This window comes from Urocampus carinirostris, chromosome 17 (genome assembly GCF_059441175.1).
Source record: "Urocampus carinirostris isolate Australia breed hairy pipefish chromosome 17, RoL_Ucar_1.0, whole genome shotgun sequence".
NCBI lineage: Eukaryota > Metazoa > Chordata > Actinopteri > Syngnathiformes > Syngnathidae > Urocampus > Urocampus carinirostris.
Window position 1 is genome coordinate 18,305,687 of NC_142365.1, and position 26,065 is coordinate 18,331,751.

Here is a 26,065-nt window from a genome sequence, read left to right on the forward strand (position 1 = left end):
AGAAAGCAACGTGTCAGTGGTGAACTTATTATTTCTTTGAGCTGACTTCCATATGGGACAGCTTAAACTGAACAGCCTTGTGAGCCAGCTCTTTGAAATGAATGACGGGAGCCGGATCTCCACTGATAGTGAGCCAACTCCCTTCGAGATAGCGATGTGTCATTTGCAAATGAAAGAGCTCTATGGGCTGGCACTTGAAGTGAACGACAGGAGCCAGCTCCCTTAGAGATATAGTCCTCTTTGGTACGCAAACCTTATAGGTGAACGACAGGAACAAGCTCCCCCAATCAGGCGCCTGCTCCATTTGACGTAGTTTTTTTCTCCTATTTCCGTTTTATCTTTTCTTTTTCTTGTGTTTTTTGTTTTTCCGCTCTTCATTCCTTCGGCACGTTTGTTTTTTCCTTGTTTGTTTTTTTATTTTATTATCTTTACTTTCTTTTTTTACTCTTTTTTATTTTGTCTTTGTTTCTGTTTTTTTCTCATTTTCTTTTTTTTTCTTCTTTTTCCTCTTCCTTTTTCTTGGTCTCTCTGATTTCTTTCTTTTTTTTCCTTTTCCCATCCATTCATTTTATGTTCTTCATCATTTTTTGACATTTTTTTTCTCTTTTTTTACATTTCATCTTTTCAGTTCCTCTTTTTTTAACTTTCTTTTTTGTCGAGCCAAAAGAACCCGTTCTCTTCAAAGAGTCGGAACTTCCGTAAGTTGCAACTGCAGATGCGCGGATTCATAGGTCGTCCGGTTTGTGGCGTCGCCATGGCGACCAGGCTGCGCTAATAGGGGGGGTGGGCGGATAAACCATGGGGCTATGAGAAGCCGTGGGAGGGGGTGGGGGGCGAGGGGGGGTCTTCACCGAGCACGGCTTTTGGACGTGAGGGAGGACGCGAAAGGCGCGCGCGGCAGCCGCCGCCGACGCCTCCCGGCCGTCAACACCCCGCCTGGCTGATCCATTATCCCCCCGGCCCCCTCCCTTGACGACATGTCGCGCGCAGCGGCCATCGCCAGCTCGCTCATGCGCCAAAAGCGCCAAGCGCGTGAACGCGAGAAGGCCAACGCGTGCCGCGACGCCGACGGCGCCGCCGATGGCGCTGCGAGCAAATTGAACGTCTTCGCGCGCGTCAACTTGTTCGGAAAACGCAAGAAGAGGAAGAGGAGGAGGCCGCCAGGTGAGCTCCTTCATCATCGCTGTCGTCTACAATTTGATTGGCTGTCGTTCCCGTCGCGCATGGATCACTTCCGGGTGGGTAGGTGATCTCTCTCTGACAAGTAAGAGGCAGATCGAATCGTTGAAGACCTTAAAGCAGGGGTCTCAAACTCCATCGAGGGGTTAAGGTAGGGCCAAATGGGGTTGTACACAAAAACAGCGCTGATAGAAACATCCCCCTGTTCTTAAAAGGACAGTGTTTTATATTTGTCCACTAGATGTCGCTGTCATGTGTAGCACAACCAAAAAGTTACGGGGACGGAAAGTGAGCAAAAAGCTTCAATTTGCACCCAGTGTTAGGAATTCAATATGAAAAATGTACCGTTTACCAAATTGTTCAAATTAGTTATCATTAACCAAACACATTTCCACACGGGGGCAGATTTAATTTCTTAAATAATTTAACTAAGTGAACTCCATCGAATTAGCCGAATTAGTGCCGCTTGAGTCTCCGTCAAGCATCCTCCCTCGATCTTCCCTCGATCTTCTCTCGGCCCACGTTTTTTTCCGCAAGCCGGCGCGCCGGCTCCTCCCATGGGCGCGCCAGGAAAGCCCCCCATGTGGGCTCCACGGCTCCACCACCTCGCCTCGATGTCTGAAAAACTCATAACAGCCGAGCGCTTATCAAAATAACCTGTCATTGAACTCCAGCCCACTCAGTGAAAATCTTCATTGCACTCGATAAATGTAACTTGTATTTAATAGTAAAAATATTGTATAAAATCCTTTATAGTAAAATGTATAAATTCCCACACCAGCCTTTCTCAAAGAAAGACGAAAAGGAGGGAAAAACATTTCTGTAATAAGAATGAAAAAAATCGGGAAGACGAATTAAGAAAAAGAAGCCAAAGAAAAGAAAGAAAAAAGGAAAGAAAAAAAAAGAAATTAAAGAGAAACAAGAAAAAAATGCAGTTTTCTCTCTTTTTCTTTTCATTTGTTGGTCCTTTTTCTTTTTTCATTCCTTTATTTTTCTTCTTTTCCAAAGTAATAAGGTGTATTTTGGTCACTTTGAGTCTCTGTATGTTGTCTTCTTCTTTTGTGGTATTAGCACTCATTTTGGGTGGCACAACAGAATACAGCGCCCTCTAGTGGTAAAATAATGCACACTGTCCCTTTAAATTTCATATTAAGACGGTGGCTTCAAACTATCATCCCGGGCTGCGAGTTTGTGAAAGGTATCATGTGTTATTTTTAGTGCCCCCTAGTGGTACAAAAGACGTTAATTCAGCAAAAAACAACAACATTGATTTGTACGATTGGCAAAAATACATAAACTACCAATTTTAATTATAAATATTCATAGGTTGAGAAATGTATATTTTTTTTACATAGCGGAATCCCTACCTAGAAGTCGCAGCTGTGTTTTTTTGGCATCTTGCTGCTACGCTGTGCTCCGTGGCACTGGTTTTTGTTTGCATTAGACCAGGGGTGTCAAACTTTTAATTCGGGGGCCACACGATAGAACATTCTCTCGGGGGCTGGACTAGTAGATTATAGAGAAGAAAAGAAAGAGAGAAATAAATAAGAGAAAGAGAGGGGGAGAAAAGTAGAGAGGGTGGGGCAAAGAAAGACAGAAAGGGAGAAAGGGAGAGAGAGAGAGAGAGAGAGAGAGTGTAAAAAACAAAAACAATAAAAACAGAAATACTGAAAGAGGGGGAAAGAAAGAGAGAAAGAACAAATTCCAAAGAGAATTACAAAGAGAGAAAGAGAGAAGGAGAGAAAAGAGAAGGAAAGAAAGAGAGAAGGGGAAAGCAAGATAGAGAGAGAAAGAGAGAGAAAATGAAAAAGGAAGAGAAAGCAAAAGAAGGTAAAAAGACACAGAGAGAAAGAGACAAAGAGTGACAAAGAAAGAGAGATGGAGAGAGTGAAAAGAGAGATGGAGAGAGAAATACAAGCACAGCGTTTATGAGAGGCACCTGGCTTTGGCAACATCAAGTGGACATATTTCAACCTGCAGCTCGTTTTTCTCTTGCACTTCTCTGAGCATTAGACAATACAGTGTCATGTAATGGTCAAATATTACACACTGGGGCGGCAGTGGCTCAGGAGGTAGAGCTCTCATCTAGGGATCAAGAGATCGCAGTTCGAATCCCGGCTCCTCCGTGTTACATGTCCAAGTGTCCTTGGGTAAGACACTGAACCCCTAATGCCCCCAATAAGCAGGTTAGCTCCTTACATGGCTGCACGGTCGCTATTGGGAAATGTGAAGCACACTGTAAAGCGCTTTGGGAAGTCTTGACTTGAAAAGCGCTATATAAAATGGAGATCATTTCCTTTCATTAAAGCAGGGGTGGGCAAACAATTTTTCACATTCATTATTATTTATTATTTCATAAATCGACACTACCAGAGACTCTAATGCCCTTGTCGTCTTGCCACTTCTATTTCTACTCTGTTTAGAGCCTGTTCCTGCTATTTTCTGAAGGGAGTAGTACACACCTTTGTAGGAGATCTTCTTGGCAATTTCTCACTTGGAATTTCCTTGTTTTTTTAGAACAACAACAGACTGTCAACTTTCACACGAAAGTTAGTCAGCATTAGGGGCTAACTCGATTAGTTTTTTACTACGGAGTCACAAAAATAAAATGGAAATGGTGCAATCAGTGTTATGTATCGTTGCTTTACGGACAACTTTTCTTTCTCTGATTTTATTTTATATTTTCTCAATTCAGAGCCGCAGCTGAAGGGCATCGTGACGCGACTGTCCAGCCGGCAAGGCTTCCAGCTGCAGCTCGGGGCTGACGGCACCGTGGACGGAACCAAAGAAGAAGACGCCGCCTACGGTCAGAGCGCCACACAAAAGACCCTTACTGCTCATATGCTTTTATTTTGAAAGACGTGTGTCGATGTATGAAGAATTGGTGAGCAATTGGCCATTGAATCAATCTCTTTGTGTGTCCAGACCAAGGTTCGCCAACGCTACATTTTGGTTACTGATTAGCGCTAAGGGCTACCAGTTTGCATTTCTAAAAAACCGAAAGAGAGAGAGAGAAGAGAAAAGAGTTTAATGAAAGAGAGGAAAAAAGAGAGAGATATAGGGAGGAAAAAGAGAGAGAGATTGAGAGAGAGAGAGAGAGTAATAGAGTGGGAACGAAAAAGAGAGAGAGAACAATAGAATAGAGAAAAATAGAAAAAAGAGAGATGAAAGAGAAGAAAAAGACAGAAACAGAAAAGAGACAGAGAGAGAGAGCAAGAAAGACGAACAAAAAGAGAGGGAAAGAGAGAGAGGAAGAGAGAAACGGAGGAAGAGAGACAAAAGAAAGACAGAGCAAGAAAGCCAAACAAAAAGAGAGGGAAAGATAGAAAAGGGGGAGAAAGAGGGAAAGAGAGAGAGGAAGAGAGAAAAAAGAGAGAGAGAGAGAGAGCAAGAAAGATAAACAAAAAGAGAGGGAAAGATAGAAAAGGGGGAGAAAGAGGGAAAGAGAGAGAGGAAGAGAGAAACAGAGGAAGAGAGAAAAAAAAGACAGACAGAGAGCAAGAAAGACAAACAAAGAGAGAGGGAAAGATAGAAAAGGGGGAGAAAGAGGGAAAGAGAGAGAGAAAGAAAGATGTTTATATTCATGTATAGAGAGAAAGAAAGTGAAAAAGAGAGAGAAGAAAGAAGAAAAAGAAAAAGGAAAAAAAGAGAGAGGAAGAGAAACAGTGAAAAAAGATATATACAAATATGTAAAATATCTTTACGCTACTGGGAAGTTGCCTTTTAAATATGTAAATCAGGGGTGTCAAACTCATTTCAGCTCGGGGCCACATGGTAGAAGACCCACTTTTGAGGGCCAGGCTAGTAGTGTAGAGAGAAAGAAAGAGAGAGAGTTATCAAAAGAAAGGGAGAGAGAGATAAAGAACAACGGAGAGAGAAAGAGAGAGAGACAGAGACAGAAGGAAATATGCCCAAAAAAATGCTTGAATTCAGGAAGGGGGACCTGTGTTGGTTCAACAGCCTGGCGGACAGGAAGTTCTCAAAGAAATAATAAACACTAGGGGGCGCTGCTTTCTGATAACAAGCATTGATTGTTTGCAGCTGTCTTCAACCTGATCCCGGTGGGACTTCGCGTGGTCGCCATCCAGGGCGTCCAAACCAAACTCTACCTGGCCATGAACAGTGAAGGCTTCCTTTACACGTCGGTACGTCATTTCTGGGCCTATTGTGCAGATTACCCTGCTCTTAAACATGCTGTGCTTTTTAGAGACAACTTTTGATGTCCCTACTGTTATTTAGATTAGTGTTTCTCAACTGGTGGGAAGAAAAAAATGGTGGGTCAATGGCACACCTTAACGGTGGATGGCGATAACGCCCTGCTCTATCTCTTTTTTTCTGTTCAGTCACTCGGCCCCGTACCGGTAGTTTGAGAGGGACCTCATCTCATCTTACTGTGATTTATTTTGTTTTTTTTCCTATTTCTGCACATAATAATGGGTCCTGTTAGGAATTAAATATTAAAATGTACCGTTTACCAAATTGTTCGAATTAGTTATCTGACTCCATTAACCAAACACAACCTACATTCACCTAACTATGCGCTCGTTTCTTGATGGGAAAAGATGGACAAGAGACCGGCATTTCCACACGGGGGCAGATTTAATTTCTTAAAGTATTTAACTAAGTGAACTCCATCGAATATGGCCGAATTAGCCGAATAAGTGTCGCTCGAGCCTCTTTAAAGCCGCCTCTCTCGATCTTCTGCTTCCTTCTCTCGGCCCACGTTTTTTGCGCAAGCTGGTGTGCCGGCTCCTTCCATGGGCGTGCCAGGAAAGCCCCCGCGTGGGGTCCACCCCCTCGCCTCGGTGTCTGGAAATACTCTAAACAGCAGAGCGTTTATCTAAACAATGCCTGCCGTCCTTCGTCAGAGTCCTGTTATCAAAAGTCCTCAGTCAAAACATTCCGCATTTGGAACAGAGTGACCTGAAGCCCACTCAGTGAAAATCTTCATTGCACTCAATAAATGTAACTTGTATTTAATCGTATAAAATCCTTTATAGTAAAATGTATGAAATCCTTCAGTCCAAAGAAAGTTAGTAATAATGAGAAGGAACAGTGAAAAGCAGTATCATTAGCAATCAAGTCGAACTTTAATTTAATGAAGGCATATACTTGAAGTCATTTTGGTTTTGCTGGTCTTTTTGTTTTTGAATAATATATACACAGAGAAGAAAATAAGTGTTTGAACACCCTTCTTTTTTGCTGTTTCTCCCACTTAGAAATCATGGAGGGGTCTGAAATTATCATCATAGGGGCATGTCCACTGTGAGAGAGATAAACTAAAAAGAAAAATCCAGAATTCACAATGCATGATTTTTTCAAGATGTATTTGTGTGATATAGCTGCAAATAAGTATTTGAACACCTGAGAAAATGAATGTTAAAATTTGGTACAATAGTCTTTGTTTGCTATTACAGAGGTCGAACATGTCCTGTAGTCTTTCACCAGGTTTGAACACTGCACGAGGGATCTTGGCCCACTCCTCCACACACATCTTCTCTAGATCAGTCAGGTTTCTGGTCTGTCACTGAGAAACACGGAGTTTGAGCTCCCTCCAAAGATTTTTGATCAGGTCCAGGTCTGGAGATTAGCTGGGCCATGCTAGACCCTTGATATGGTTCTTAAGAAGCCACTCCTTGGTTTTCTTGGCTGTGTGCTTCGGGTCAGTCGTGTTGGAAGACCTAAACAAGACCCATCTTGAATGCTCTGACTAAAGGAAGGAGGTTGTTCCTCAAAATCTCACAATACACGGCCCGAGTCATCCTCTCCTTAATGCAGTGCACTTGGTCCGTCCCGTGTGTCGAAAAACACCCCCAAAGCATGATGCTACCACCCCTATGATTCAGAATAGGGATGGTGTTCTTCAGATTGTACTCTTCATTCTTCTTCTTCCAAACACTCTTAGTGTAATTATGACCAAAATGTTCTATTTTGATCTCATCTGACCACAAAACTTTCTCCCATGACTCCTCTGTATCATCCAAGACAGGCCTTGACATGTGCTGGGTAAGCAGGGGACCTTTCGTGCCATGCATGATTTCAAACCATGACGTTTTACTGTATTACCCACAGTAACGGTGGTCCCAGCTCTTTTCAGGTCATGGACCAACTCCTGTCTTGTAGTTCCGGGCTGATTCCTCACCTTTCTTAAAATCATTTAGTCCCCACGAGGTGATATCTTGCTTGGGGCTCCACTCCCATCGAGATTGACCGTTATGTTTAGCTTTATCCATTTTTTTAATGATTGCTCCAACAGTGGACCTTTTTTCACCAAGCTGCTTGGCAATAGCCCTTCCAGCCTTGTGGAGGTGTACAATTTTGTCTCTGGTGTCTTTTGGACAGCTCTTTGGTCTTCGCCATGTAACAAGTCGATAGTATGGGGTGGACACGTGTCTTTATGCGGCTAAGGACCTCAAAGAGTTGCATCTGATTCAGGATTATGCATGGAGTGCAGGTGGACTTCTAATGGGCGGACTAACAGGTCTTTCAGGGTCTGAATTCTGGATAATACACGGTTGTTCAAATACTTATTTGAAACTATATCACACAAATAAATCTTGCATTGTGATTTCAGGATTTTTCTTTTTAGTTTATCTCTCTCACAGCAGACATGCATCTACGATGAAAATGTCAGACTCCTCCATGATTTCTCAGTGGGAGAAATAGAAAAATAGCAGGTTGTTCAAATACTTGTTTTCTTCGCTGTATGTATTCTACTGTCTCTACTTTAATCTGCACAATCCTTTCATTTAAGAAGTATAATTTCTTGATTTAGGTCGAGGCTTGTCGTTAAAGTGGAATGGCGGGTCTTCAAGTCAGACCAGTTGAGAACCAGTGCTGCAGGGGAGGATGACACTTGCAAGGAGAATGTCATACAAACTAATGCCAGTTGCAGTTAATTACAAGGCAAAAACGATGCAAAGGCAAAGCAAAGTCACAGGAGGGCAGTGTCAGACTTATTTTTAAGCAGACATCTTGAGAGACATGGCATCAATTTCCAGCATTTACAAGCACTTCTTCCAAAATTCAACAACTTTCCAATCATTGAAAACACAACGATAAAATTCAAGCATTTTTAAGGATTTTCAAAACCCGTACAAACCCTTTTTTGCAAAATCACGTGCTCACGGCCTCTCTCCCTCCTTCAGGAACACTTTACACCCGAGTGTAAGTTCAAGGAGTCGGTGTTTGAGAACTACTACGTGACATACTCGTCCATGCTGTACCGGCAACAGGCCTCGGGCCGGGCCTGGTACCTCGGTCTCAACAAAGAAGGCGGAGTCATGAAGGGAAATCACGTGAAGAAGAACAAGGCCGCCGCCCATTTCATCCCCAAGCCGCTCAAAGGTGACGCCCACAAATTCAATTACCCTATTTGTGTTCTTTTATTAACTTTTACACGCATTTTATTTTAACCTAAAGAAAAAACTCGGAGTTTATATGTTATACACGAGGTTTATAGTATTTGTGCAGTAAGTACAAAAATATCGTTGACAACAATCGCAAAACACTAGTTGTAAAGGTTATGAAGCTAGGGTCTGTCACGACCAGAACGGAATCAGGACCCAGATGTGTAACGTTAACCACAAGTTTATTGAGATAAAGAGGAAGGGCAGCGCTGTGATCCGGTGCTCGCTGGACGCGGGAAGCAAGCCGCTCACAGAATTGGATCGTGATCCGAATGCGGATCTTCCGGAGCGGGAGATCGTGGTGTCGAAGACGGAACAAACAGGTCGATAGCCGGGACAGGAGAGCAAAACGTGGTAAGGATCAAAAACCGGTCATAAGCCGGGACGGGGGAGCAAAACGTGGTCGGGGTCAAAAACAGGTCGTAGCCGGAGACAAACGGGGAAATCGGGAACGGCTGGGTGGAAAACGGGTGCAAAAACAGGTGGGAGTCAGAGTCAAAGTGCTTGGCTTGTAGAAACAGAGGTTCGCTGACGGACTCACAACAGGCGAGTGAAAGGACTGAGCTTAAATACGACAGGGTACCAATCAGGCAGCCCGCAGTGGCTGGCGCCAAACAAGTGGGCACAGGTGATACTAATCAGTCATCATGACAGGGTCACAGGAGTGAGAGCACCGGATCCTAACCACTAGACCACCAGTGATACAGATGACATGTGAAAGGGCATTAGCTTCTAATCTAGTCACTGTGCCAGAAATTATGGTTAGAGAATGCAGAAAACACAAAGTGGTCCTGAAAGATATAAATAAACGCAAAAAGGCATGACAAGGGAGAAAAACCTCCACTAGTACGGTACATACATGACATACTTATAAACTTATACGATTTGTTTCATAATTTGTAGGATTTATATCAAAATATTTGAATCTCACATCCAGCAAGGCTTTAGGGCTAGGACCTTAGCTTGGCCTTTTGGCTGAGAGTAAGTGTCCCGGCTCCTAGGCTTTGTAGCGTATTATGAACTGACCGATAACGGATAATGGATAATGAATAACGAAGATAGCTAAATAACCCTTAAAAACCCCAATTTTGGCCTACTGTGCAGACTTGCAGCTCTTAAACATGCTGTGGCTTTAAGAGACAACTTGGATGATGTACATTAGTTTGTTCACCAGCTCTCAAAATACTGAATATGTATTTTTCCCTGCTCTATGTTTATTGGAATGGAGTTGATTTGTGCAGCTAATGGCTAAGAGCAACGGCTAACTCCTTTTTTTGAATATGTTTTCCTGTAGTGGCCATGTACCGAGAGCCGTCCCTCCACGACCTGAGCGAAATGTCGCGCTCGGCCACGCCCACAAAAAGTCGCAGCGCTTCGGCTTTGCTAAACGGAGGAGGCAAGTCGCCTAGCAACAACGACCTGTCCTAGCAACAACCACCTGTCCTAGTAACATCCACCTTTCTTAGCCCTAAATCCGATTACAACATCTTTGGCCCCTGCCGATGACTCACGCCGAGCTGGCATCAGTCAATTTGTTAGCGTCTCCTGCTACAATGTAGGGAAGAAGTATTTGCCCCCTTCCTGATTTTTGTGTTTTTTTGCATATTTATCACTTACAAAGCTTTCAGATCATTAAATTAGATTTAATATCACACGGCGACAACCCAAGGAAATACAAAATGCAGTTTCCAAATGTTGATTCCATTTATTAAGGCACAAAAAGTCAAACGCTATCTGGGGCTATATGAAAAAGTAATTGCGGGTTGGGGCACCTTCGGCAGCGATAACAGAAATCAAACACTAAGGATAATTGGTAATGAGTCTTTCACAATGATTTAAAGTGATTTTGGCCCACTCTTCTTTGCAAAATTGCTTTAAATCTGCCATATTGGAGGGTTTTAAAGCATGATCTGAGAGTTAAAGGTCACACCACAGCATCTGGTTAAGTCAAGTCATGTTTATTAGTAAACCCCTTATCACAAAGAGTCTCAAAGGGCTGCACAGACCACGGACTATTACGGACTTTTATTACACCATCCCCTGATCTAAAACCCACATGAGGGCAAGGGAAAACTCAAAAACCTCAGCATGATCAAAGGGCTGCACAGACCACGGACTATTACAGACTATTATTACACCATCCCCTGATGTAAAACCCACATGAGGGGAAGGGAAAACTCAAAAACCTCAGCATGATCGATCCCGTCTGTCTCCCCCTGCCCAGTATCTTGCTCCAGTCTCCAGTATCCGATATCGATCCCGCCAGTCACGTCCTGTCCGGTATCTTGCACCGGTCTACAGTATCCGGTATCGTCCCCGTCTGTCTCCATCCAAGATGACAAAGGTTGCAATGAATGATGCAAGGTCATCAACAGACAGTATACAGAAATCAACAACATAAAATATAGGTAATAACAGAATGTCCGGTTGACAGTTTCCTGATCTCAACATCATTTATAAACTATTGAATACAAGCGTGTGTTAAGCCTAGATTAGAACACTGAAACAGCAGAGCAAATTTCAGAGGGCAGAGCATTCCACGGCACCAAGGCCCGAATGGAGAACGCTCTCCAACCTGCAGATTTCTTCTTGGCTCTTGGGATGACTAGTAGACCACCATTTTCCAAGCAAAGGCTCCATCAATTTGGATAATACCAAGAGAACCTAAGAATGACATCTTAAACTGACAGAGTGTCAGAACCCACACAGAGGACCCGGACGCGTAACGTTTTCACACAAGCTTTATTTTACGGGAATGGGGAGACTGGAGCGAGGTACCGGACAGGATGAGACAGACGGGGACAATACCGGATACTGTAGACTGGTGAAAGATACCGGACAGGACGGGACCGGCGGGATCGATATCCGATACTGGAGACTGGAGCAAGATACCGGGCAGGAGGAGACAGACGAGATCAATACCAGATACTGGAGGCTGGAGCAAGATACTTGACAGGATGAGACAGACAGGGTTGATACCAGATACTGGAGACAGGTGCAAGATACCGGGCAGGAGACAGACAAGATCGATATTGGATACTGGAGCAAGATACCGGTAGGAGGAGACAGACGGGATTGATATCTGATACTGGAGACTGGAGCAAGATACCGGACAGGAGGAGACATACGGGGTCGATACCGGATACTCGAGACGGGAGCAAGATACCGGACAGGACGAGACATATGGGGTCAATACTGGACACTGGAGCCAGATACCGGACAGGACGAGACAGGCGGGATCGATACCGGACACCGGACAGAGTCAAAACACAAGGGCAGAGGTCCGTTGACGGACTGACAAGGAGTGAATGAGAGCACTGAGTTTAAATAGGAGGGGAGACAATCAGGCAATGAGCCGCAGCTGGCGCCAAATGGGCGGGGCCAAGTGAGGGCAATAGGCAACCGTGACACAGATTGCAGGTTAGCCAGAAATTTGGACCTTTGACTTGGTCTCTCCGGAACCTTCATTTTGGGTTTACTCTCAGACATTCAGAGGTGGACTTACTGATGTGTTTTGAGGGCACAAACTGATGGGTGGACCTTCTCCTTCAGGATCTTCTAGTAAACACCAGAATTCATTATCCCGTTAACCACAGCAAGTTGTCCTGGTCTGAAGCAGCAGAGCAGCCCCAGACCATCACACTGCCACCAACATGTTTTACTGTAGGCATCATGTTCACTTTGTCAAATGCTATGCCATTTTCATGTCAGGTGTAGCGGGCTGCACACCTTTGAAAAAGTTCACTTTTGTTCCAAAAGTTTCGAGAATAATCAAGATGCTTTTTGGCAGTCGACTATTTGTGTTATTTTGTGACGGCAATAGTTTTCGCCTGGGAACTCTACCACAGGTGTCATTTTTCCTGGGAAGGTTTTCTGCAGTTCCCAGTTTTCTCCATTTGTGGATAATGGCTGTGACATTGGTTCGCTGCCCAACAGCCATGGAAATAGCTTAGTGTCCTTTTTCGGACTGATAGATTGCAATCGCTTTTTTCGAATTTCTTCTGAAATTTTTTAGGGATGGTGGCCTCCAACAATTTTGGGTGTGGCCTGTGGAATTGAACTCGGCTTTCCCAAAACTGCAGTTAGTGTCATGATTACTGGTGTGAAGCACCTGTGCCCGCTCATTTGGCGCCAACGGACTCCGATTGGCTCCCTGTCCCTATTTAAACCCACTCCTATCTGTCCCCTTTTGTCAGTCCGTCTGCGAACCTCAGTTAACATTAGGTAAGTCTTTTTTGACCCTGACTCCCGACCATGTCTAAATGGTAAATGGTTTGCATTTATATAGCGCTTTTCCAGTCAATGAAGACCTTCCAAAGCGCTTTACAATGTGCTTCACACTTACCCATTCACACACACACTCACACACCGATAGCGGCCATGCACCATGCAAGGCGCCGACCTGCTTATGTCGAAGTGTCCTTGGGCAAGACACTGAATCCCCAATGCCCCCAATAAAATACCAAATCATTTCCTGGCTTACGACTCGCTTACGACCCCGACCACGTTTTTGCTCTCCTGTCCCGGCTACTGACCCGTTTTCCCGTTCCCGACACCGCCATCACCAGAGCTTGGGCGCAACGCTTTCTCTTTCTTCCAATAAAACTTGTGAGAAACGCAACGCAAGTGGGTCCTGTCTCCTTACTGGTCCTGAAACCAAGGGTGGGGCAATGACTTTTTCACATAGGGCCAGGTAGGCCTTATATTTTTATTGTACCTTAATAGATGGAATCAACACTTCAAACTGCATTTTCGATTTCCTTAGGTTGTTTATGTGTGATATCAAAATTGGTTTGATGATATGAAACCTTTGTGAGTGATAAAAGTGAAAAAAAAAACCACAGAATTCAGGAAAAAGGTTCTGTTTTTCACAGCACTTTGGCTCGAGAGCATTCGATAACTCTCTTTTTTTCAGGATTTTCTGTGTTTATCATGTTTTCCCCTAAAAGGAGGTACTCATCCCACATTACCTCTGGTGAGAGAGGGGTTAGGCGAGGCATCAATTATCCATTTTGAGGAAAAAAACAAAACTGTTCTAGATCTCACCATGTTTGTGTGTTCAATCTGTGGCACACCATGTGAGTTGAGGAGCTTCACTCGGGCAGAAGGAGCGCTTTGCTGCTATCCTTTAACGACTAAAAGCTTATTTTTCTATTTTCTTTTCCAGCATTTTCGTCCTCTATTTGTGGTCGCTTGGAATTTCGAGCACAATTTTCGAGATCTCAGCTGGCATTGGGGAGAGAGTTGAAGTGAGATGAGGAGCTTCGTTTGGGGAAATAGGAAGGGAATTCTAGTGGACAGGGTGAGAAAAAAAACAAGCACCAGTCATGGAAAGACAATCAACGGACGTAGCCAACCAAAACAGAAAGTCGTCTGTTGCTAGGCAACGGACACACTTGTTTACACGATGACGTCGCGGTGGCCATGTTGGAAAGAGGCGTGGCCCGTGTTTACAAGACCGCCTTGTGCTCCATTTAAGGAAATATTTGGCAACCGTTTCTTGCCAGTATTTTCTTCCGTTTTGGACTTTTAAAAAAAAAGGAAATATTAAATATAACGCAGACTTTTGACAGCAATTGCAACAACAACAAAAAATATTGTTTTCAATTCCTCCGATATTCACAATTGACACAAATTCACTTTTTTTTATTCCATATGTTTCATCCGATGACCCATTCAACACACATTCACAGCAATTTATCACGCTGGCCTAATCATTTACCCCTATATAAGCCTTCTTATTCTTTTAAATACCGTTTATTACAGAGTATAAGGCGCACCTAAAAAAAAACAAAGAATTGCCAGAAATTTAAAGGTGCGCCTTATATTCCAGTGCGCTTTATAGACCGGAACTACGGTAAATAAAATTGGAATTGCGTACATACTACCAGCTCAGTAGCCTAGATGGTAGTGTGCCGGCTTTGAGACTGGGAGGTCGCTGGTTCGCGCCTCGACCGAGACATACCTAATTGGTATAATGGCGGCGCCCTCTGGCTGCGGCTGCACCGACTCGCTACAACGGGTCAGGTGTATCGACATTTCGTTCTGTGTACATTGTTACAAAGAATGACAATACAAAGGAAATTATTATTATTATTATTATTACATAGGGTAACCCGGGGGGTGTCAAACTAATTTTAGTTCAGGGGCCAAACGGTAGAAAAAAAACACTCTCACTGGGGCCAGACTAGAGAGAGAGAGAGAGAGAGAGAGAGAGATCAAAGAAAAGGAGCGAGAGAAAAAGAAAAAAAGAGAAAGGGAAAATAGAGATAAAGACACAGCGTGAAAGAGAAAGAAATAAAGAAAGTGAAAAGGAGAGAGAACAAAGAAAGAAAAAAGAGAGAAAGAGACAAAGTGAGAGACACAGAGTTTTTTTTTAAACCTTCAAGTCACTGAGGGCTGAGAGCAACGTAATTTCAATTCTTTGTTTATGCTGCATAATTGAAAATAAAGCTGACTTTGAGATAGAGACACAGAGAAAGAGAGAGAGAAAAAACTAGAGGGAAAGGTTTACAAAGTAAAACAAAGAGAAAGAGGAAAATAGAGAAAAATATCAAAGAGAGAAAAATAGAAAGAATATAGTAAAGGGTGAGAAAAATATAGAAAGAGAGAAAAAGAAAGAGAGCAAGAGAGAGACAAAGAGAGAAAAGGAAAAAGAGACAGGGAGAAATAGAGAGAGAAAAGAAGAAAGGGAGACACTAGAGACAGAAAACTAAAGAAACAGAAATAGAGAATAAAGAGAGAGAGAGGGAGAAGAGTCAGAAAAAGCACAAAGAAAATGAAAAACAAAAAAAAAGGAGAAAAAGAATTGTAAATGCTCTGTGCTTATATAGCACTGATTAATTCACTGAAGACCTCCCAAAGTGCTTTACAATGCCCTTCACACTTACCCATTTACAATGAAAGGAAGAGAAAAAGAAATACAGCTAGGGTTGGTTTATGAGTGGTGCCTAGCTTTGGCGACATCAGGTGGACATACTTTAAACCACAGCTCATTTTTCTCTTGCGCTTCTCTCACTGTTGCCTCGCGGGCCGGATGAAAACCCTTGGCGGGCTGATCCGTTTTGCGGGGCCACACGTTTGACACCCCTGCGGTACCAAGTCATGAATAACGTTATTTTCATAAATATTAATATTTCACAGATAAATTACATTTTTTTTAATTTATTTTCTATATTTTGAAGTTTTAGTCTCACGCGCCTTATATACGTGACAAACATCCCATTAAATAAATTTAAAGGGACAGTGTGTATAAATTAGCACCTCGTAGTGGTAAAAAAAAATATGAATTTAAAAAAGAACAATATGGATTCAAATGATGAGCAAAAAAAAAAAAAACATTAAATATCATACAAACGTGCATTTTTTAATAAATAATATATTTACGCACATGTACTACTCAAAAAGTATTAGTAATGTAAGGCAGTTTAATTCATACTAGTAGGCCGAAAGTATCATAGATATCGGGTAAAATAAAGTCACAGGAGAATAGTTTGCATTAGTACTTCTAACCTGCAAAGTATTAGTGACGTACAGTGCCTTGCAAAAGTATTGTCCCCCTAAGAACTTTTGACGTATTGCCATTATTTCAGGCTACAAACTTAAAAAACTCAAAATATTTTCTACAATTCAGCAACATAAATGTGAAAAGAAACCAAATGTATTAAACATTTTATATCGTGCTAACATTAAAACATGTAAAATTAGACGCTGCAAAAAATATTAGCCCCCTTTAAGTTAATATTTTGTATTTTTCAGATCTTTCCATAAATACTCTATAGGATTGAGGTCTGGACTTTGGTTTGGCCATTTTAAAAGTTCTATATTATGGATTTTGCTAGATTATTTGTGCCGTTGTGCTTTTGGAAGGTGAACCTGCGCCCCACTTTCAGGATTCTAGCAGACAATAACAGCTTCCTAGTTCAATGCTGAAAAATAAAAACACCAGAGTGTGATGCTGCCACCACCATGGTTGACAGTGAGGAAGGTGTTTTTAGGGTGATGTGTAGTGTTACTCCTATGCCAAATTTAACTCTTTGCATCCAGCCCAAAAAGTTCATATTGGTCACATCTGACTAGAGCCCCTTGTTCCAGATGTTTTATATGTCTCCCATGTAGTTTCTTACCAACGCTAAACGGGCCTTTTTATGGTAATCTTTCATCAGTATATTTCTTCTCGTTTCTCTTCCACAAAGGGCAAATTTATGCAGAGTAGTATTGTTGTCTTATGCACAGATTGTCCCACCTCAGCTGTGAATGCCTGCAGGTCAATGTGATCACGGGTCTCTTGGTTGCTTCTCTGATTACTTTTCCCCTTGTTTGGGCTGAAGGTTTAAAGGGATAGTCAGGTCTCGGTAGGTTTGCGTTCGTTTTATGCTCTCTTCATTTTGATATCATAGCTCAAACAGTTTTTCGAGAAATGTGTAAATGTTGCAAAATATTCTTGTATCCCATTCCTGCTCTGCACTTTTCGCAACTTTATCCCCGGACCCGTTTGGTGTGTACTTTGGTTTCATAATGCTGTTTGTTCTGGAACATTTAAACTGAGAATGAATAACACACAGGCGCTCTCTGTCATTGTTAGTCATTTAGGTTGACATTGGATCATTCAGAAGTCATCAGGGAACTTCTGGAGTCGTTTGGCTGAGCTGAGAGAACAGGGGGGGGCAATATTTTTACAACACTTACTTTTCAGTTTTTTCTTTGTAAATATAATATAAAATGTTGAAATAATTTGGGTCTTCTTCACGATTGTGTCTCACAAGTTGTTGATTCTAATAAAATCGTTTATTAGCTTTAAGTTTAAAGCCTGTAATGTGGCAAAATGACAAAAAGTTCTTGGGAGGGACAATACTTTCGCTAGGCAGTGTAAAAAACAATAACGAGAAGTTGTAGGTCTGAGCAATAAATCAAATTCTATAGATTTTTTGTTTTTTGAAATCGAGAATTTGAAAAAAATGGTGAAATATATTTAGGGATTTATGAGCTGAATTTGCTGAAGCTGGCCCTGATTATTAAATACATTATTAAGTCGTTAACAGTGCCCTTAAAGGGACAGCGTGTATTATTTAGTGCCTCCTAGAGGTAAAAAAGTGACTTAAATTCAACTCAAAAATACATACCCTATTATAGAAACGTGCACTTTAAAATACTCGTACGCCGAGAAATGTTCTTTGAGTTGAAATATCAAGAGCCTCGCCTAAATGTCTGCCATCTTGCTGCTATGGTTACCCAAAAACATCAAAAAGAAAAAACAAAGAAACTGGTGCGGTTTGGTCACTTTGAGTCCCTGTAGTTTGTATACTTTTATTGTGCTTCTTAGCACTCATTTCTGGTTGCACTACACACTACATCGACATCTTGTGGCCAATTAATACTTTATTACTGATTATATATAATTCTATTATATCTTTTGTCTCCGTTTTTCATTCTTCTACTCTATCTTCTTTAATCCCCTGCTTTTTGTTTCTTTATTCTCTTCCCTTTTCTTCTTTTTTCCTTCTTCTGTTTCATTCCTTTTACTCTTTTTTCTTTCTTTTCCTTCCCTCCCTCCATTTTTTCTCTTTTCTTTGTATCTTATTTGTTCCTTTTCTCTTTCTTCTCTCCCCTCCATTTTTCCTCTTTCATTCTTTACTTCTCTTCTCTTTACTTTGTTTTTCTTTTTAAATGCCCTTTTTCCTATTTATCCTTTTTCTTTTCTTTTTTTTCTATCTTGTTTTACTTCCTGGAAGAGCTAAGCAAAAAAATGAGAATGAATGATGTTGCAGTTCGGTCACTTTGAGTCTCTGTAGTTTGTATTATTTTTTGTGCTTTTTACCACTTGTTTTTGGATGCACTACTCAATGCAGTGACATCTAGTGGTCAAATAATACACACTGTCCCTTTGAGGTGCACCTTATAACCTGGTGCGCCTTATAGCCCAGAAAATACATTAGGCTTTTCCAATATATATATATATAATTTGGGAACTAGCTTCACATGTCATTTCCCAAAATGGACAAAGCATTTTCATAGTTCTCTTGGGATCCATTTTTTTAACGATCCATCACATTTTTCCATAACCCTAAAAAAAATATAATAAAACAAGCCATTCTCAGACGTCGACTTCCTCTTTTCTCATTTGCTGAAGAAAGTCAGAGAGTGGCATTTTAAAGCTAGCTGTAGCGTTGCAAGAATTTGCACTTTTATTTTATTTTTTTACTTCGCACTGGTAGAGGGGAAAAAAATGAAAGCTGACCTTTAGGCAATAGACTGTCCGTTGCACGTTTTCTACTTGAAGGTTAGCGCAGGGGTCTCCAACGTAGTGTCCGCGGGCACCCCTGAGAGCACCTGAGTAGTCCGCAGAGACGTTTCGAAAGAGGCTCATCAGTGCTGGGTTATTGCCATTTACAATTCAATTTGATTTTCTATTAGTGGTTGACTTAAAGGTATTCCCAAAGAGATATGTTTTTCTTCAATTAGGCACCGAATGTGCCGTTTTCTTCCCCACAATTGTGCAAATATGTATTAAATAAGTATTCCACGCAGCCTGAGAAATTGAGTTAGCAGAAGTGCTGTGACGTCATTGAGGGAAGACAACACTTTCAAAATAGCAAAACCCATTAACGCAACACGTGAGGCCAGCTCCCAGACAGCGATTACACACTGCTCATTTCTGCTTAGAGAAATGGGACCTCTGCCTTGTACTTTTTTTTGTTGCCTTTGCCACGTTGGTATTATTTTACTGGCTAGCTCCCAGTTATTGTCAGTGTGCTGTCGAGGGCGTTCCTGTTTTGTTTGCTCCTTGTTGGCCACTCTGAGTTGGTCGGTTTTGCCGTGTCCCTTGTTTTTTTTCCAGGCCAGTTTGCCATTTGTCAACATTGACACTTTATGTTGTTGGTTCCCGGTTATCATGGCTGCCTGCCATGTGATTTTTGATCAGCTAGCCTGGCGTTACCGCGAGTTTTGCCATGTTCCTTGGTTTGTTTATTCCCGATTGGCTCCACGCTTGTCGCCGTAGCTGTTTTTTGTGTTTTCGTTTTTGGTTCCCGGTTTTCCTGGCTGCTCAGTGTGTGTTTTTGAGGCGAGGCCGCCGCCGCTATTTAATGATAGGGCCTGATTAGCCCCCGTTAACTCTCCGTGTGTTATTTTTTCCCCCTTTTTTGCCGTACCATTAATGCACAACGCCTAGGCCTTCTCCACATAAACTACCAAAACTTCACTAAAACACTTGTAACCTCTTCGACTAATTAACACATAAAACAATATACCGACTGGCTTGCTCGGGTGCTGGTGTTCCTCCGATGACGTCACAGCTCAGGATGACGAAGACAAGACATGCTGTCTTCAAAATGAACCATCTTAGAAAATAATTGGAATATACTGATGAAATATATATCGATTTTATGCAAAAAGTGTGTACTATTTCCTCACATTTTGCATGTTTAAGAATTTGGGAATACCTTTAACTTTGGCGACCCCTGAGTTAGCATTAGCATTTGATGCTTTCTTGCCCCTCCAATTCTGTGTCTTCCATTCAAATCAAGTGTTCGGCGTTGGTTTTGCAGCGATCCTCAGTGACTTTGTCCCGGTAGCAGCATGCCATGGTCCGTCTTGCCGTTTACACTAGGCTGAGGGCGCCACCGCGCAAAAAGTGTCAAACCCGAACACTCGTGACGGAACCGCCGAAGGTTTTTCTTTCCACTCTGGTCTCAAGTGGACATGCACAGAATAAAAAGTTTGTAACAAAGTTTTCCATGTGTCTCATTGAGAAGGCTGCAGAACACAAGACGTACATCGGGCGCCGCTGCTGTCCAAAGGAACGTACGTAGACGTAGATCTTGGATTCAATTTTTTGTCTTCAATTACATAAAGTGCACAAAAACTCGCAACGCTCAGAAAGGTCCAAAGTGGTCCAAGCAGAAAGCAGGGGGCGCCTCTAGGTGCTTAGGTCCAGTCGAGGCGTCGGTCCAAGCTCACCATCCTCCGTCTTCACGTGCACGTTTTAGACTCCCACTCCTGTGAAGCGGCCACCCGTTAAAATACGCTTTGATACGCCAGAAGAAAATTGACTCCAGTCGATTTTGGTAAGACAAAACCTTGACACTCTAACTCTAACCCCCTAAACAAACTCAAACCCTAGGCCCCTAACTTTAACAACCTAACCCTCTAATCCTAACCCATAACGCTCTAACACTAGCCCCTTAAGTCTGAAGCTTAACCCTCTAACCCTCTGAACCCAAACCCTAGCCCTTTAACTCTAACACCCTAACTCTTTAACCCCTAACCCTCTAATGCTAACCCATAACCCTCTAACACTAGCCCCCTAAACTGAAGCCTAATCATTTATCCCTCTAACCCCAAACTTTAGCCCTACAACCTTAACGGCCTAACCCTTTAACCCCTAACTTTCTAATGCTAACCCATAACCTTCTAACGCTAGCCCTCTAAACCGAAGCCTAACTTTCTAACCCATAACACTCTGATGCTAACCCATAACCCTCTAACACTAGCCCCCTAAACCTGAAGCCTCACCCTCTAACCCTAACACTCCAAACCTAAACCCAAACCCAAGCCTTTTAGCTTTAACACCCTAACTCTCTAACTATTAACCCTCTAATGCTAACCAATAACCCTCTAACACTAGCACCCTAAACTGAAGCCTAACCCTCTAACCCTCTGATGCTAACCCATAACCCTCTAACACGGGCCCCCTAAACCGGAAGCCTAACCCTCTAACCCTGTAACCCTCTAAACCTAAACCCAAACCAAAGCCTTTTAACTTTAACACCCTAACTCTCTATTAACCCTCTAATGCTAACCAATAACCCTCAAACACTAGCCCCCTAAACTGAAGCCTAACCCTCTGATGCTAACCCATCACACTCGAACACTAGCCCCCTAAACCATAAGCCAAACGCTCTAACCCTAACCCTCTAAACCTTAACCCAAACCCAAGCCTTTAGCTCTAACACCCTAACCCTCTAAACCCTAACCCTCTAATGCTAACCAATAACCCTCAACCACTAGCCCCCTAAACTGAAGCCTAACCCTCTGATGCTAACCCATAACCCTCTAACACTAGCCCTCTAAAACTGAAGCCTAACCTACTAACTCTAACCCTCTAAACCTAAACCCAAAACCAAGCCTTCTGACTTAAACACCCGAACCCTCTTACCCCTAACCCTCAAATCCTAACCCTTAACCCCTAACACTAGCCCTTGTATACTATTTTTGTCACTTTCTAAATAAACTATAGAGGGAACATATTCAAATGTTTTCCTTTTTTTATTTTATAAATGCACAACTGATAAACACTAAGGTATTAAAGCTTAGAGAAGTGAAAAAATCTTGAGGAAAAAAAATCCTCAATAATTGTTTCATTATCAAATCTTACTTTCACGAATCATTTAATTGTGAGCCTCTGAAAAGAACCCCAGCCCTACAGCTAAGACACACTTTTTATGCCTCTAATTTAATAGTTTTGCTCCCGTAAGAATGTGTTTTTATAATGTGGACCCTGAGTTTAAATGAGTTCGACACCCCTGTTCTAACACTAAACCCGAACCCTTTAACTCTAATACCCTAACCCTTAACCCCTTTTACATAAACCTCAAACCCAACCCTTTAATTTTAACTCCTAACTCTCTAACCCTATCCCTCTAACCCTAGACCTCTAACGATCTAACCTCAATCCCGAAACCCAAACCCTCTAACTCTAACACCCAGACTAAGCCCTTGCAAAATCATACACACTGCCTCTTGAAATTATTTTTTTAAAAGCAATACTAAAATCGATCTTTTCAAGAAAACAAGGTGAGAAACCATGAGCGTGCCGACTGACCTTGGCCTTCTGTATGACCTTGCCCTTAGAGGCAGCGTAGAGGGAAGGCGGGCGTTTTACCAGTTCCGAGGCCGAGTTGACGGGAATCGAACCGCCGTTTGTCGCTTTCTTTACCTATAAATCAAATCAAAATGGATTTTTTTAAACACTTTATAGTCATCCCAAATCGTGAACGACTTAAAAATCCTAGTTTGAGGGGCCAAAAATAGTCTTTTTCCGGGAATGTCCTTGAGGATTTTAAAGGGACATTATGTATTATTTAGCATTTCCTACTAGTAAACAAGACAATATTGATTCGAATATGTAAAACTATACGAAATATCATGTGAATGTGCATTTATTCGAGAAATGTTTATGTAGTTGACATAACATGAAGGCTCACTTAGAGGGAGCTGATTGTCGGCCATCTTGCTGCTAGCTGTACCCAAAAACACACAAAAAATGTGTTTTCTTTTTTGTTCATTTTTTCTTTTCCTTTTTGTCCTTTTTATCTTAGTTTTATTTTTTTTCTTTTCTGTCTCTTTTTCATTTTTCTCTTATTTGCTCTTTTTTTTCTTTTCTTCTTTGCAAAACGATTCGAGAAAAAATGGGATAAAATGGTCACTCTGACACCCAATTCTTTGTATTTTTCCTTGTGATTTTTAGCACTTGTTTTAAATATTTTTATAGATTTTATTTTTAAAGATACATTGTGTAATATTTGACAACCACCGAGATGGCACTGTATTGTCTAATGCGAACGAAAAGCATTGCCAAATGAGCACAACGTAGCAGCAAGATGACAGACAAACATGGTGGAATGGATCCTGCTATGTATAAGAGACATTTTTCGACCTATAAATATCAATCATGGGCAGCACGGCGCCGCAGTGGTTAGCGCTTGTGCGGCACAGTTCATGTCATGGGAACCTGTCGTGGGTTCAAATCCAACTACAGACTTCCTGTGCGGAGTTTGTATGTTCTCCCCGTGCTTGCGTGGGTTTCCTCCGGGCACTCCGGTTTCCTCCCACGTTCCAAAAACATGCATTTCAGGTGAATTGGCCGGTCCAAATTGTCCCTAGGTGTGAATGAGCGATTGAGTGGTCTGTCCCTGTGTGCCCTGCGATTGGCTGGCAACCAGTTCAGGGTGTCCCCTGCCCACTGCCTGGAGATGGCTGGGATGGGCTCCAGCCCCCCCGCGACCCTAATGAGGATAAGCGGTACGGCTAATGAGATGAGATGAGATGAAATATCAATCATAATTAACATTGGTATGATAGTTCAAGTATTTTTTCCTATTATTCAAATCAATGTTTCTTTTTACTGAATGAGGGTTTTTTGTGCCAATAGAGAGCGCTAAATACTACAAACAGCCCATTTCAAGCACAGGAATAAGTTAAGAATAATTAGGATTCAGCACGTCACCGTACTCCAGAGGTCGCCAAAACACAGACGAATTGAAGGAGATTTTCCTCATTACCTGCTCCTGGCCTCGAATCAGCAACCCGTTATTAAAGGACTCTGCCTACAGCAGAAGCTGTCGGATTTTTGTTTGGCCCCAAAGTTCCTGAGTATGGCTGCTGTCAATCTATTCTGGACTCCCTGAACTTTGCAAGCCCTGAATGTTTTCCAGATTGCGTTTTTTTTTTTTTTTTTTTTTCTTCAATTCTCTCCTTTGCTACCTTGGGGGTAAGCTGTGAGCTGTTGGGCTGAGCCACATCGGCTCCCCGGGCCAACGACTTCTTGAGGTTCTCTTTAACTTGGGTCAGCTGCAGCTCCAGCTCCACTCGTTCCTCCTCCTTCTGCCGGCACAGCGCCTCCAGCTGGACAAGACGACGCTCCAATTCACCATCTGCACCTGTGTTAAATTTAGACTTTAGTAGACACTCAAAATAAGTAGAGAAGACATCAATGGACTGTCAACTTGCAAGGAGAAACAGAGAGGGGCTCTCAGATAAGAAAATTCCATTGCCTGCGTCTGCCTTGTCCCCTGAGCATCCTCTTTTTATTAAACCTTTGAGATTAAAAAAATGATCATCCCTAAGGGGTGTGGAATCAAAAAATAGCAACTTGATTGGCCAATAGCGACACTGTTGTATTAGTCAAAACAAAAAAACAATTTGTCTAAATAAAGAACTACAGGGTTATCCACACAAAGGAAGAATCTGGCGGGCCACCAGGGTTTAATTGGTTCCACCAGACTCTCAAAAACTAGTATTATTATCCAGTCATCATCCAAATAATTATTAAAAAAAAAAAAAAAAAAATATATATATATATATATATATATATATATATATATATATATATATATATATACATATATATACATATATATAGTATTATATAATAATCCCAGGGCAGCACGGAGGGGCAGTGGTTAGCGCTTGTGCGGCACAGTTCTGAGGTCAAGAGATCTCACCTCCAGTGTGAAGTTTGCATGTTCTCCCTGTGCTTGCGTGGGTTTCCTCCAGGCACTCCGGTTTCCTCCCACATTCCAAAAACATACATGTAAGGTTAATTGGCTGGTCCAAATTGTGAATGAGCGAGCGAACTGTCTGTCCCTGTGTGCCCTGGACTGGCTGGCAACTAGTTCAGGGTGTCCTCTGCCCACTGCCCAAAGATGACTGGGATGGGCTCCAGCACCCCCGCGACCCTACTGAGGATAAGCGGTGCAGATAATGGATGGAATGGATGGATGAATAATAATCCCAAAAGCCATGGTGTGTATTTATGCAACGTATCTTAGTCAGAAGGATTATCAGCCAACCCCCGACCCCTACGGAAGCATGCCTCCGAACCCCTGTAGACTGTCCACCCACCAGGGTCTCACAATATTCTATGGGAAACACTGCAATATGCTTTTTATGCTCAAAAAGAGAATTTAAACATAAAGAGTTTTCGCAAAGAAGCAAAACAAAGGTGCCATTCTCAATCCCCACCGGTGCTGCCGCCGTCCCTCAGTTCTTTGGCTTCCTTCCTCTGGCGGCGAAGGTCGTTGAGGGCGCGTCGAAGGTCGTTCTTTTGCCGTTCTAGCTCCGCCTGCTGCTTTAGGTATTTCCTGGCGTCGTCTTCCGCGCGCAGTTTCCCGTAGCGGGCGTACTGGTTTAGGTCTGCAAGGCCAAAAGCCATAACTTGCAGCCACTAACATAATGGGCTAAAGAAGGAAACAGGGGAAAGAATGGGCGGGGTCCGGGCACTCACTGGAGGCGTGTCTCTTGACGGCCGCCTGCTGCTCCGTCCTATCAGAGTCCCTGCTGGAGAATGAAGAGTGGCGCCTCACCGGGCCGCCTCTTGCATCTTTGCCGTCGTCCTACAGTGACAAATACAAAATCGGATTGGTTCAAGTCTGAATGCAAATGGTAATGACCAAATTAGCATTAGCAGCGTACACAAGTTGCAGACGCTAGCTAGCACTATGTCGACCAAGAAGTAGCAGAGCTAGCAGTTATCTTTTATTGTCGACAGTAGTGGCTCTTCTTACGAGCTTATTTCGTTCCAGGATCATGTTCGTAGCTCGAAATTCTTGTGTAATGAGCGAAATTTTCCCATATGAAATCATTAAAAACTAATTGATCTGTTCCTGTCCTAAAAGCAGCCAAGAGAACCCTAAATAGCTATTCAACACATCTTGCTGATGACTAAAAACACATTCTAATAGTAATTGAAATGAAAT

General features: G+C 42.4%; 2 protein-coding genes across 2 annotated transcripts in view; one reads left to right on the forward strand and one right to left on the reverse strand.

Annotated features, from left to right (window-relative positions):
* The first annotated feature begins 877 nt into the window (after positions 1-877).
* LOC148349408 (fibroblast growth factor 13-like) lies at positions 878-10,795 on the forward strand. Its single transcript, XM_088321748.1, has 5 exons — positions 878-1,164; positions 3,875-3,985; positions 5,221-5,324; positions 8,328-8,526; positions 9,883-10,795. The coding sequence occupies exons 1-5, from the start codon at positions 978-980 to the stop codon at positions 10,014-10,016; spliced, it is 735 nt and encodes a 244-aa protein (XP_088177874.1). The 5' UTR covers positions 878-977; the 3' UTR covers positions 10,017-10,795.
* A 7,261-nt stretch (positions 10,796-18,056) lies between these two features.
* Positions 18,057-26,065, reverse strand: part of LOC148349409 (actin filament-associated protein 1-like 1) — a 42,997-nt gene continuing 34,988 nt past the window's right edge. Inside the window, exons 15-19 of the mRNA XM_088321747.1 lie at positions 25,594-25,702; positions 25,332-25,502; positions 24,072-24,247; positions 22,411-22,524; positions 18,057-20,585 (exon numbers count right to left, since the gene is read on the reverse strand). Coding sequence (XP_088177873.1) covers positions 20,559-20,585; positions 22,411-22,524; positions 24,072-24,247; positions 25,332-25,502; positions 25,594-25,702 — 597 coding nt within the window. The 3' untranslated portion in view covers positions 18,057-20,558. The remainder of the gene's footprint in view (positions 20,586-22,410; positions 22,525-24,071; positions 24,248-25,331; positions 25,503-25,593; positions 25,703-26,065) is intronic.

What these genes read in the sequence shown, in the direction of transcription:
- LOC148349408 (XM_088321748.1), top strand. Translation starts at nt 978, where the DNA reads ATGTCGCGCGCAGCGGCCATCGCCAGCTCGCTCATGCGCCAAAAGCGC. An exon ending in GAAGAGGAGGAGGCCGCCAG is followed by an intron (nt 1,165 to 3,874) that starts GTGAGCTCCTTC and finishes TTCTCAATTCAG; the next exon opens with AGCCGCAGCTGAAGGGCATC. An exon ending in CATCCCCAAGCCGCTCAAAG is followed by an intron (nt 8,527 to 9,882) that starts GTGACGCCCACA and finishes GTTTTCCTGTAG; the next exon opens with TGGCCATGTACCGAGAGCCG.